The sequence below is a fragment of the Polistes fuscatus genome, unplaced genomic scaffold (genome assembly GCF_010416935.1).
Source record: "Polistes fuscatus isolate 324 unplaced genomic scaffold, CU_Pfus_HIC Scaffold9, whole genome shotgun sequence".
NCBI classification, from domain to species: Eukaryota; Metazoa; Arthropoda; class Insecta; order Hymenoptera; family Vespidae; genus Polistes; species Polistes fuscatus.
Genome location: NW_025113173.1, coordinates 8,061,040 through 8,075,327, shown reverse-complemented (window position 1 = coordinate 8,075,327; position 14,288 = coordinate 8,061,040). Strand labels below are relative to the sequence as shown.

Below are 14,288 nucleotides of genomic sequence, written 5' to 3'. Positions count from 1 at the left end.
ACTTTAACCGTGAACGTTAGGTTACACATACAGAGAAAGTCAGGTTTACCTAGGAATCAATACGCGAACGAACCTTTTCCATCCTACGTTACATTGCTATAGCAACATCTAATCAAAACAATCTATATATATATATCCTTTAACGGACGATGACTTTTTCGACCGGGTGAGGTAGGCAGGACAAAACGATTTTTGCGAATGTGTTGAGTGACTTACACATAATATAATAAAATGATCTTACATATATAAATTATCTCATAAAAACGTTATATTTCCATTGTTTATCTATATTTACATCTTTAAAACTTTATTTATAGAAAAATTCTGTTCTGTACTTTCGCTGTGTGTGATATTTTATGAAGCATTAACCAAGATGCATTCGTGGCTTATCTGAACATGTATCACAATAATATGAAGTTTCATGTCTTCCACCTGGCTTGTTTTGGGTAAAACAAATTTTACAATCCTTCTTTGTTCCAGTTAAAATGACACGAAGATTTCCATTTAGACGAATTTCGTCGGGTTCCGAGGTCGATGTTGAAGCTCGATTTCGTGATTGTCGAAAGTCTCCTCTCAATTCCTTTACTAAATTTTATCGAAACTGTAAATGTGGAAATAGCTGTTCGTTTCTTTGCCGTTTTACTTTTTTGTACAGAATGTACGAGTTAATCAGACAAATTTCCATTCCCCAGAAGAACAATTTGCGGCACCACTTCAGGGACTTCCTCATAAAGCAGTACATCGAACAATATTTATCTGCTAGATCAACATCACCCATGAATTTGCCGTAATTTATGACAGCATTGGGTTTTCTAATCACAGTTCAGACACCATGCCGGATTATTCGTTCGACGTTTGCCAAGTATCAACTGATGTTGGAACCACTGTCAGAGCTACACTCATCGAAGAATGTTTCAATATTTTATCTCTGTTATGGTATGTCATTTCATACATTGTATAAGAGACCACCGATAGCTAAGGAACCTTTCCCAGAACCAATAATGCGATCCTATTGTTAAGAGATAACAAAATTTAACATATACACCGAGTGTCGCCTCTCACTCGCCACTCGTCCTGCCGCGCGAAACACCGTGGCAATTAAGAGTCGCCTCTCGTTCGTTAAGGGATATATATATATATATATGTTACCGTCAAAGCCGGAAATTCGCCATTGCTAGCAATTCCTAGGCATTGTCAACAATGCAAAGAGCCTTTAGACAAAGTCGGAAATAAGTCTTCTTACAGACTTTTCCTAAGCATTGAACATAATACTTTAGTATCCTATAGAATATCAAATTACTATTTAGCAACGTTGAAAAGAATACATTATAAAAAAAAATCATTCTAAGAGCATAGTAAAAAACAAATTTTATTTTCAATAGAATGCAGGTATAAAACATTTCGTTCTAAACCCGCTTATCTTCCAATATGATAGGGAACAAAAGATACAGATTTTCCGTGAACATTTCTACGAATATCTGTCTAAATATAATATAATCTTCTCCTACGATAAGTAATAGTGGGCCCTACATAATAATACATCAACATTAATTAGTTGTAAGTTCAGTTTATAGAGGTACGCGACATGCACAGTCTCAACAACCATCACCATGCTCGCTTTTCTGTGTGTGTGTGTGGGAGGGGGTATGGATTGTTTGTGGGAAGGGGGGGAGTTGCGTATACTGTATGTCCTATGTCCGATAATGTATTTTTTTCAACGTTGCTTAAATAGTAATTTCATATTCTATAGGATACCAAAGTATTATGTTCAATGCTTAGGAAAAGTCTGTAAGAATTCTTTTGTTTCCGACTTTGTCTAAAGGCGCTTTGCATTGTTGACAATGCCTAGGAATTGATAGCAATGGCGGATTTCCGGCTTTGACGGTAATATACGTAACATATACATATATACGACTACTTCTTTTTCGATACTAACCTAGAAAAAGGAAAAAAGAAATATCGAACAAAACAAAAAAGGAAAATTCAACGTTCGAAAAGAGAGATCTCAGACGATTGATTAGATCGTATTTGAACATCTCGCGATGATGATAATAATAACAGTAATATTAATGATCTAGGAGTTTCCTTTGAAGTTTAACAAGAATAGAAACCACGGTTGTTGGTTGTTCGGTGACAAGCTCTAGCGAAGGAAAATAATTTTAGCCGGAAGGACAATGAATTTGCTAGTCCTTTGGACTATATATGATAGGTGCTAGAGAGGTTGGTTGGTTCGTCCTTTAATAGTTACAGGACTAAGGAGGATGCTTCGTGACAAAGTAAAGCCGCAGTTAGGTCCACAGATAGAATATATCGACAGTTCAGTCAGAAGAAACTTTCGAGACACGACCCAAGTGACTAGAACAACGACTTGCCTTAGACTAAATTGCACTCTACCGGGTGGCTCAATAAAATCGATGTAACCTATTTTCCTGTTGTTTTTCTTTTTATTCTTCTTTTTTCTTTGTCAAGTTTATAACGAGTCATTCTACTACGTCAAAGAGACGCACCGATGTAATTCATTCGATGAATAAATCTTATTCGTGACTAGTAAGACACCGTATATATGCAAAGAGTAGGCAGACAAGTGTATGAAAAATTCAGGACGCATGGCCAATTTGGCTTCCGGTGGTAAACCGGTGAATAAAGCGATATGCAAATCGAGAGTACCGATATCCTTTCGGTTGCAAAGGTGGTTCGATCACTTTACTATACTCACGTATACGCAAATACACACACACACACAGATACAAGATATAAAATCCAGTCGTCATTAAAATTGTCGAATCGATCCTTCTCAACCGGTAATCATTAATTTTCGATTCAAAAGAGAATGCCATCGGCTGTCATACGATGAATATGATTTTCACGACTACGTTAAATTCATTATTTAATTCAAGTATCTTCTCCTACCACTACTCACTAAGTAATTATAACGTAACTAACTTATCTCTTTCTCTCTTTCCCTATATTTAACATAATCGAATGAGAAATGTGTCTGACCTGCTTTAGAATTCAGAATCAATATATTTTGATATTTTAGACTTAACAATATTTTCTTATTATATTATTAAAAGCATCAAATTTGAGTCCACAAATTCAACGAAAGACGATATTTTAAAGCAACACAATTATCGTCGCAATATTTAAATTACTCTGAACTTAAAGAAAAGAAAATGTACAAAAATTCGTAAGTTGAAAAATATTGGGATTAAGAAAAAAGAAAATAAAAAATACGAACGAAGCTAAAGGAGACTCTTGAAATTTATGGGAAAGAATAAAGAAAAGTTGTTAATAAAATGAAAAATTTAGGAGATAAAAAGTATGGGTTAGGCAGGAGTTATGCAACGATACAGGTTTTCTCTTTCTTTCTATTACTTTTGTTTTTCACGTAGTAAGCACTACTTATGTACTCGATTATTTATGTGTTAGTAGTGGTAGTGGTAGTAGTAGTGGCCATATTACGTCCCTCTTTTCTCGGCTTAAAAACGTTCATGGGTTGGCACATGGGTTGGCACATGGGTTGGCACGTGGATAAGAACAGATGGTCCTTTCGTCCCCAGGAAGCCACGTAAGCCGTGCGAGTTAATGCTCGGCTGAATATTCACAAGTAGTTGCAACCTACCATTCTTCTTTCTAAAGCTACGTTTATGACGCTTCGACGCCTTAAAAGTGCTTATTCTCCTTCATCTTTTTTTTTTCTTTTACCTCATCCTCCTCCTACACCTTACACCTACATCTATAACTCCGTAGAAAGTGGAAAAAGTGCTTAAAGATAAGATATACATTCTTATTTTGTAAACGTTGGTCCTTCAAAGAGATAAGAAGTAATTCATAGGGGTAGTAAAAGCGTTTATTCATCAAATTCTGTCTCTCCTCTTGTCATTTTCCTTGACGCGTAAGGAAATGAAAAGGATATATACGAGAAACATTAATTCTACCAAAAGGACGAGTAACATAACTTTCTGCTATGACAGAATTTGCATAAAAACGATTTCGTAGCCCTTCGTTGTATGCTACTACTACTGTTGCTGCTGCTACTACTACTACTACTACTACTACTACTACTACACTGAAGTGAACTCAGTTTGACTCGTTGATGAGAGAAACTCAAACGCCATCTTTCAGCCCCTTTTATACAAAATTCGTCAAATATAAATAATGCCATTCTATGATCTTCCATTGTTTAACTTTCAGAGATTGAAATTTTTAAGCATACGACACCTGATTCTCAAAATCAACATAAATAAATGCACGCGTAATAAAAAAATATAAAAAAGAAAAAAATTCTCTCTCGAAATATTTCATAAAAGATAAAGAAATTCTCTGAATGAATATAGGAAAAAATAAAAACAACAGATAGAATGGATCTAATCAAAGTGCCGACGATGACGATAATAATACTGGAGAGAAGGGAAGTAAAATAAGGGGAGAAAGTACGAGAACAAGGGTTGGAGGAAGAAGAAACTTTCTCTCTTATGTAGTTCCTCTTCTTTTTAGAAATATAAGGGAAGTTTGACCTAGGAAAATTTTCCAACACCTCCTTCCACCTCCTTCTTTTCCTCTTCCTCCGCTACTTTCTCTTAAATCCACCCCCTTCATATTCTCTTCATCCCTCTTCACCGTCATCTTCTTCTTCTTCTTCTTCTTCTCCTTCTTAGCCCTGTTTTCTTTTTCTTTTTCGACCTTCTCGCGACGATACTTATCGTCTTTCCTGATAAATGGCACCACTTTTACTCCCTTCGACCCTTCGAGAACACCATCTCTTCCCATTTTGTTCCGCCACACGCAATTTTCTTTCCATCTTGTATCTCTCTTTCTGTATTTTCTTTTTTTTCTTTTTCTTTTTCTTTTTTTTTTATTTTTTTTTGTAAGAAAGAAAACACATTTTGTGTAAAAGACTTCTACCTATCCTTCGATTCCTCCTTTTCTTTTTGCTTTTTTGAAACTAAATATACACGCAGATCTACAAGACTGATTTTTATAAAGAAGTTATTATACCGTTGTATATTATACTGAACACAATTGTGAGGATATCGATCTTTGTCAAATTTTTCTGATCCCACGATAAAGCTCCCATGATATTTCTTGAATTTATTCAACGCATTATTAATTACAAATATTTTCCTTTTTTTTATAAAATAATTAATTAATATTTTTCTATTACTAAAATCAATCGCGAAAATTTCTTCTCTCCTTTTGTTCATTTTCCAATTGATTTGATTTTAAGATTAAATCAATTAAATATATGTGATTCTCTATTTCTAAGTTAATATTTAGAATGTTTTATTGTACAAAAATAAAATGTTAAAATGAATTATTGAATGATCGTTTACGTCGAATATCGTAAATCAGTTTACAAGGAAGATCGAAAAAAATAAAAGAAAGTTGTAGCCAATGATCTTTCTTCGCACTAGGGTCAAAGATGTAACTCATTAATTATACGCTCATTCGTGAAAACTTTAAATGACACTTTCGATTAAACGGTCCTACTTTTGTTTTCTCTTTTTTTTTTTACTTCAACGAACATTAAATATATGTACACCAATGAATTAACTTTCACCGATGATTAAGCGGAAAACGATTAGGACATGCTTTACAAAATTATCCTTAGTTACTTTTCTTTCTTTCTTTTTCTTCTTTCATTTATATATATATATATATATCTCTCTCTCTCTTTCTCTCAAGGATATTTTATACACGTCAACATGACGATGATTATTAATGGAATATAAATGAACCATTCTTGATTAATGAACCCGAAGTAAGTACCTACAAGATTTCGGTAATTTACATAATAATAATAATAACAATTTTAGTTGCAATTTTGTCTTTATGGTAACTCATTCCTTGCTGTATGTAGATAAATATTACACGTGTAAATTATGAATTTTGTTTATTAACGTGGGCGTGTTAATTACATACACGTGAGCAGTGTACTTACAAGTAAATAACTGGATGCATTGCTACCAGTGGATTCCCTTTTTCTTGGAGACCCGAAATCTCTTTGAACCAAAGACGTCATCGTGTTTTCATATTAATCACTATGCCTCGACGTCTTTGAGTAGACTGTAACGAATGATTAATTAAAAGTTGTCCAAGTTGAAATGAAAAAGGGCTCGCTCGTTGATTCCTTTTCGACGAACACCAATGAAATTCGTGTCATCGGTCAAACACGTTGATTTCTTAACCGTCTTTCATCACTATCATCTGGAACGAGAAAGAATTATTTTAAGTGATTGAGAGATTGAAAATAAAATAAATACAAAGGAACACTTTTAATTAAGATTTTCTTCATTAAATAGATCCCGATATGTAATTAAAATATTTTTCAAATTAGATCGAATGCGTGAGGAATAAGGGCAATTGGAGAAAACTGGTGTGTGTACTTATGTACGCACGTAAGAAGTTATACTTCTTTGGCATACCAAAGCGAATATAACCTCAAAAATAACTTCAAAAAATAACTTCAAAGAGAAAAAATAACTTAAAAAAAAAAATAATAATAATAATCATTATTATTATTATTATTATCATTATTAATTTTTCTTATAACTTTTTAATTTTCCTTATTTATTTTTTAATAATTGTTATTATTATTATCATTATTAATTTTTCTTATAACTTTTTAATTCTCCTTGTTTATTTTTTAATTAATATTATTATTATTATTATATTATTATTATTATTATTATTATTATAAATTTTCTTTTTACATAAAATATAGTTGATAAAAAAACCTGTTCCCCTCCCTGCTTGATGATCGATAATATCCACTAATGTAAGCCGATTATTTTTCTTTTATTATTATATTTGTATTCATTTATTTAATTATTTAAGTTTTTAAATATGTATATAGCGTGACCAGGTAAAAAGTGGGAGGATTAGAAGTATGAGAAGATAAGCAACTAATTATTATTATTTATTTATTTAACAAAAAAAAAGAAAGGAAACATATTTTCAATCGATCGATATATTATATATATATATATATACAAGAAAGAATAAAAAAATACCAAAATATGGATATCAGTCCACACTAAATATAAGGGAATTATATCAAATTACTTTATGCGTCAATATATAGCATGGTGACAGAACTACTTCTCGCTCAATCATTTAGTCAAGCAGCGCTGAGTACGATTAGTACTTGGATGGGTGACCCCCTTGAGAAAAAGAAAGAGGAAGAAGAAGAGAAGAAGACGACTTCATGTCGTAAATTTGAAATCGCTTTGCCGCGCATCGTAAATACCGACAAACTTCGTGGTGTCGATTTTTACCATGTCGCTCGTAAAAATTTCACACTCTCATCACATTTTTCTAAACGCGCCAAAAGAAGTATAACTTCAAAAATTAGTATTTATTTATTTTAATTATCAATTCTACGATCTTGTTATTTTTGTTTCATTTAAATATTTGCCAACGTTTGCTTTTTCGCTTGAATACTTTTAATCTGATTTTCCAAAAATCTCCATAATTATATATTTTAATCGAGTATAATTATTTAATTAGAAGAGAGAAAATAACTGTGTCGTGGATAGTTTCAAGGCCGTGACCTTAGGAAGGAATATAACAAGCATGAGAACAATTTCCTCTCACTCTGTCGTTAGATCGTTTAATAGTAGAAATGAGATAAAGTTAGAATAGCGGATAAATCGTACTTCGCGGATATATTGCGAGAACACAATGGCGATGGGGAAATCCTATGGGAATGTATATTCTTATTTTCCAAGAGGTGAAGTAATGGCGTTAGAAAGGTACGAGTCAATGAAACTAGCGGTGCTATGAAAAACGGAAAACTTTATTTCACCGTCCATCATTATGCATAAATTAACATTTTTTAAAATAAATAATAATAATAATAATAATAATAATAATAATAATAATAATAATAATAATAATAATAATAAAATAAAAACTATCGATTTTTTTTGAATGAAGCATAAATAATTAAAAGAAAAAAAAGAAGCAAAGGAACGCGTAGAATTTCATCGAATACGAAGTGAAGAAAATTTCGGATAATTCTAACGCGAACTAACGAAACTAAATTCGAGCTTATGCTCGTAGTATTAACGTTCATGAATAATCATGCAATTTATTCTCTACCGTAATTAACCAACGAGATAATCCAATATCGATTGTAATCTAAATTATGTTCCGTATAATTTTGAAAATAGTAACAACGAAACGATCAAAAGTTTCTCGTCCAATTTTCCAAATTATTATTCCATGCTGCTAATCAACGTAAAATAATCAAACGGGAGTTTTCATTTTCTGTTATTATTCGATCGTTGCTTTCCTTTTCTTCCTCTCTTTCTTTCTTTCTTTATCTGGATATTTCAACGATTCCATCGTTTAATTGAAAGTACAACGAGTATGAAAACGAACGAATTTTTTTTTATATAAATATATTCTAACAATGATAATTACTGATAAATAAATAATTAATAAGAAAGTTTGTTTTTTAAATTTTGTATTATTATTTTTTTTTAATTTCATGCAGAGATTTAAAATACACAGAGTATATAAGCTCATGCATACTTGAGGGATTAAATCGCACACGATTCGAAAACTCGTTTCAGAATCTCCGAATTTATGATCGTGAATTATCGACCGTGAGTACCGTGCGAAAGATATAACCAATGAGAGAGAGAGAGAGAGAGAGAGAGAGAGAGAAATCGTAACTTTGTTATTTAGCGAGAACACTCTTCGAAACATTTTAAAGACAATAATTTCTCTCTTTCAGATAAATTCAAGAGAGAAATCGAACCGAGATCGAAATAGTTTATTTATCAACCGACTGATTATAAGATTCATTAGTATCATAAGTTTGTATATTTTTTTTTTGTTATTATATAAAAAACGATAATTACGATATAAGTGTCGAATTAAATCTATTAAATTATCTCTTGTGTAATAATAACAACGATAATAATAATCACGAGAAGATACCAAGTATCCCCCATTAAATGAAAAATGTAAAAGAGAAACCAATTGCCAAATTAACTGTCCATTGACTGCCAAATTGTTTTGTTTTAAAAGTATTTATATTTTTGAGAAAGTTCCAAATGAGGATTGTGGCAGGTTGCACGAAAGAAAACTAATAAGAAACTATTTTTTTATTATATGCGTTATCATATGCATACAAAAATAGCTATTATTTATGCCATTTTTTCATACAGTCCAGATATAACCGAGATGTGTACGTAAAATTCCAAAATTCCCAAATGGGGATCGTGGTAAGTAATAAATTAATAATCATTCATTACTATTATTAATAAAAGAGTTACAGGGAAGTTGGACGGGTTAAAAATTTTTTTAGAACGTTATTTCGATCTTATTGAACGTTTCATCCCTTCATTGGGACTTCTTCAGTAACTCGATCTTTAATGTTCAGAGTCTTTTACATATTATTACGAAGACATAGATTTTTATATTTAAAAAAAAAATAAACTGTATTTAACATTTACAAATCGTTATATCCTAAAACTGTTATATTCAGTATAGTATTGTTTTGATTACGTGTTTGAATAATAACGAAATAACGTTGTAAAAAAATATTTTACCTGTCCAACTTCCCCGTGACACTTTTATTAATAATTTTATTTTTTGGACGCGATAAACAATTAATTGATTCATTACTATCTTTAGAATTTAAAGAATCTATTATTTATTCGTAGAAATTTTTATTTAAATTAATTAATATTAAAAATAAAATTAAATTTTAATTAAATTGTAGAAATCTAACTCGTCGTGTAAATTTGGATTATGCGAATTGAGATATGTTTATACACGAAGATAAATATGAAGGAATGTATATAGATAGAAAAATTTCTTTCATCGAAGTTAACTTCTTATCTCGAGGACGGAAAGAAAGTGTCAAAGCGAAACAGAACGAATTACCCTTATCTCGAGAAAGTTGAGCCAAGTACCGGATTCCCTCAAATACCGGACGAAATAAGAACGCGAATAGTCATTTCTTCCTTTCTTTCCTACCTTTTCCAAGCAAAAAAAATTAAGGATCAAATAAAACAAATCCGTTGTTTTCTACCATTTGAACAGGCAATTTGCCAAAGAAATCTTTCAGGAAATATTTTCTTTTTTATTTTCTTCGAAAAAAAAAAAAACAATCTATAACGTATTGTTGCTGTAAGAACGTTAATAACAATTATTATTAATATAATACTCTTGAAATACACATGAATAAAAATAAAATGTAAAAATATTTCTCGCGATTATGTTAATACTTCGATGAAAATTATACGGAGATATACGATAATGATTAATAATAAAGTAACGGTAATTTTAATCTCCACTTGTTTACCCTTTTTATAAAAAGTTATTACTTAATCTAATAATTAACGTAATTAGCTTTGATCCCATTAAAAGTACTCGAGTAATAATCTCGATACCTGTACCTACTTGAGAACGTTGACTCTCGTTCGTAACTCGTTGAACGAACGTACGAACGAATATCGCAAGTAGATTTTAATCGAGACCAATCAAAGACAGAGTGCATCGTTTGCTTCCTCGACGACGTTGAGATCATTAGCAACTTAAAAGTAAACTTAAAACGCAACGTCACGCATAACCTCGATAAAGATTTATCGACACGAGATTATTTACAAAAGTCTATAGATCCTAGAGAAAGTTTCATCGAGTATCGAACCTATATAATTTAATGATACAGAATTACTCTATTATTTTCTAACATTAACGTTTTATAACTTTTGATTTTTTTTTTTTTTTATATACACACGCACATATGTATCTGTATTCGTATTTAAAATTATTTTTAATCGAGTATAATATTACTCTATTATTTCCTAACACTTTTATAAATTTCTAATTAAATTTGCATAGTTTAATTATACGTCACGTCACTACGAAAGTTTGTAAACACACTCACACCGAGAACTGGCAAACGACTGAACCTTGTTCTTTGTCATACAGTTCGACTATGTCAATCGTTTATATCCTTTGTTTATGTTTCGCACGACCTTCCGTACTCCTATCTAAACATTTACAAGGATTTTATAATAAACTTGCTATAAATTAATAAAGAATGAAAGAAAATTTGCATAAAAAATGAAGTAATAAAAAAGATAACGTTTAAAGGATTGTTGATAGGATTGTTGATAGGAAAGATAATATTAGTTTGAATTGTGAGCTCTAAGATGATGGAATAATTGTTTGAAAATTCAGTTCCCCTTTCGCCAAATTATATTTCAGATAACAAAAGGGTGTGTTCGCCTAAGGGCGAACATCAACGTTCTACGAATTTAATATACTCTTAATTATATTCGCCTTGCAAGCATGAGTGCTTTCAAGGTTCTGACGTATACTCTTAAAGAATATAAAGGGTGAAACGAATTGAGAAGTATCGCTCGATTACCTTCAATATCCTCAAAAACCTAAATGAATGATTTAGACGTTGCATTATTCGCTAAAGAAATTATTGTCTTTTTCAACAGGGAAATAATTACGCGATAATTATCTACATTAAGATGATAATTACCTGTATTTAACTAAAGAGAAATGACACTAATATAAATAGCACATTATTCCAGATATATAACTGAAGCTAATTATTAAGAAATTTGTGTAATACCGCAGGTCCTAACGAGCAAAGTTTTAACCGAGTTTCAAACACACCGAAGGGATACACAATGGATTTAATTTAAAGACAATGGGGGTCAAGAGTCAAGGGTACGATGCTTGTTGTTTTGTCCTCTACGATTTCGATCTCTAAGGCATTAGAGTGCATAGTTTCACGTACTGCAAAACCGCAGACAACTATTTCGACCTTATCATTATATATTATACATTCTATCCGAATTAGAAAATGAATTTTTACCAACTTTTAAACGAAATTTATGATTATATAAGAAATCATTTCATTCGTTTATTTTAATAATTCGATTTATCAATGAAAGAGAATTTTTCTTAAAAAGAGGGGAGGAACTGACAGTTCCCAAAATTACGACCACGGTTTTTCCTTAAAAAGGGTGCGAAATCTATCGCAATCATTTTCTAAATCCTAAAGGCTGACCTTTTTCTTCCCTTTAAGCAGGAATTTCTTCACAAGAGTACACAACAACCGTTTTTCTTCTTCTTACCGTGATCTACTAACGTTAGAAAATGTTCTTTTCGAAATTACACGACGTGGTCAATTGACAAATTAAAAAAGTAATATATATCAACAATTTAAACGCGTGTACGCAAACTTCGTTAAAAGTAAAAGAAAAAATACAATTTAAGAAAGAACAAAAATGTGAGAAAAAGGAAACAGGAGGGTATAGTTGTAAACGTAGCTGAGCTCGATCCCAAGACAAAATTATCTTAAATTGACCGAACGATTCTCTCTACCCGCATACCCTTACTAAGAAGAAAACTTCTTCGGAATTGAAACGAGCCTTGACGAGAACGTCCGTGCATTCGCGTTCTTTCGTATCTTTGTCCTTCGGACTTTATATAGTCGTATTATACTATATATTGTCCTATAGGAATTAAGTATTTATATACAGAATGTTTCAAAATATATCGGCGTAACTTTAAGAATGCTTCCAGTAAGCTGAAATAAAAAAACATAAAACACCTTAATCATAATCATTTTTTAATTATACTCTTCAATCGTTTAATGATTTTTATAGAAAAAAAAAACTGGTGTGTGTATTTATGTACGCACGTAAAAAGTTATACTTCTTTGGCGTACCAAACGAATATAACCTCAATAACCTCAAAAATAACCTCAAAAAAATAACTTTAAAGAAAAAAAATAACTTGAAAAGAAAAAAATAATAATAATAATTATTATTATTGTTATTATTATTATTATTATTATTATTATTATTATTATTATTAATAATTTTCTTTTTACATAGAATATAGTTGATAAAGAAACCTGTTCCCCCTTTCCTGCTTGATGATCGATAATATCCGCTAATGTAAGCCGATTATTTTCCTTTTATTATTATATTTTTATTCATTTATTTATTTATTTAATTTTTTAAATATATATATATATATAGCGTGATCAGGTAAAAAGTGGGAGGATTGGAAGTATGAAAAGATAAGCTACTAATTATTATTATTTAATTATTTAATAAAAAAAAGAAAGGAAACATATTAGGTTGAATTATAAGTAACTTCCGTTTCTTTGTCAGATATTTATTTTGCTCTCATTAAATAAACAAATTACATTAACTTTTTTCCGTATACATCACCGTTATCTATAACCTTCTCCCATCTTCCTGGCAGTTTATAAATTCCTTCCTTGTAAAGTGTGGCTTGTTTGGACTGGAAGAAGTTTTCGACAGCCTGCGTGATTTGCTCTTCAGAATTGAAAGTTTTTCCATTCAAAAAATTTTGTAGGGAACAGAAAAGGTGGTAGTCTGTCGGGGCAAGATACGGGGAGTAATGAGGATGTGGTAAAGCAGATCATCCGAGCTCAAGAATTTTTTCTTGAGTCACCTTTGCTGTATGTGGTCGCGCATTGTCATGCAGAAGGATAACATTTTTGCGATTGACGATTCCCTAATTTCTCCAGGTGACGGATAACGGTTGATTGCGATGTATTCAACCTTTCTGCTATACATCTTGTCGATTGACGTGAATTTTGCTCCAAAAAGGTTGTCGTCGAAGTCGGAAGTACGTTCTTCCCTCGTTTCGTGATTTAAAGTCATATCTTAAGAACGGAATTTTACGAACAAATTTCTAACTGGCCGATCAGTTATCAATCCTTCACCATACACTGCATATTTTTTCGGCTGTCGCCTTAGCACTATTGCCTTGTTTAAATTCCCAAAGCATTACATGGCGAATATGTACTTTTTGCCTCTCCATTTCAGAGGATAAAGAAGCAGTTTATTTTAACGTGTATCATACAAAGTTGTTAACAAAAGACTAAAGGAAACCTCGTGTAACTATTGAAATCAAAAACCCATTGTCTTGGTAAATTATAGCGGGTAAATTCGAATAATAGATTCTACATAGCTGCGTCGGAAGTTACTTATGATTCAACATAATATTTTTAATTGATAAATATATTATATATATAAGAAAGAATAAAAATATTTAAATATATAGATATCAGTCCACACTAAATATAAGGAAGATATATCGAATTACTTTATGCGTCAACAGCCATGGCGCAGTGATAGAACTACTTCCCGCTCGATCATTTAAGTCAAGCAGCGCTGAATACGATTAGTACTTGGATGGGTGACCCGCTTAAGAAAGAAGAAGAAGAAGAGAAAAAAGACGACTTCATGTCGTAAATTTGAAATCAC

The 14,288-nt window shown here is 31.4% G+C and overlaps 2 protein-coding genes across 3 annotated transcripts in view; one reads left to right on the top strand and one right to left on the bottom strand.

The window, feature by feature from the left end:
* Nucleotides 1–14,288, bottom strand: part of LOC122525799 (protein sprint-like) — a 145,541-nt gene that overhangs the window by 93,239 nt on the left and 38,014 nt on the right. For both annotated transcript variants that reach the window (XM_043648759.1, XM_043648761.1), the window contains exon 2: nt 5,942–6,207. In XM_043648759.1, the coding sequence (XP_043504694.1) occupies nt 5,942–6,022 (81 nt within the window). In that variant the 5' untranslated portion in view covers nt 6,023–6,207. The remainder of the gene's footprint in view (nt 1–5,941; nt 6,208–14,288) is intronic.
* The window catches only part of LOC122525754 (general odorant-binding protein 72-like), a 33,811-nt gene that overhangs the window by 8,378 nt on the left and 11,145 nt on the right, over nt 1–14,288 (top strand). The gene's annotated exons all lie outside the window — the stretch shown is intronic.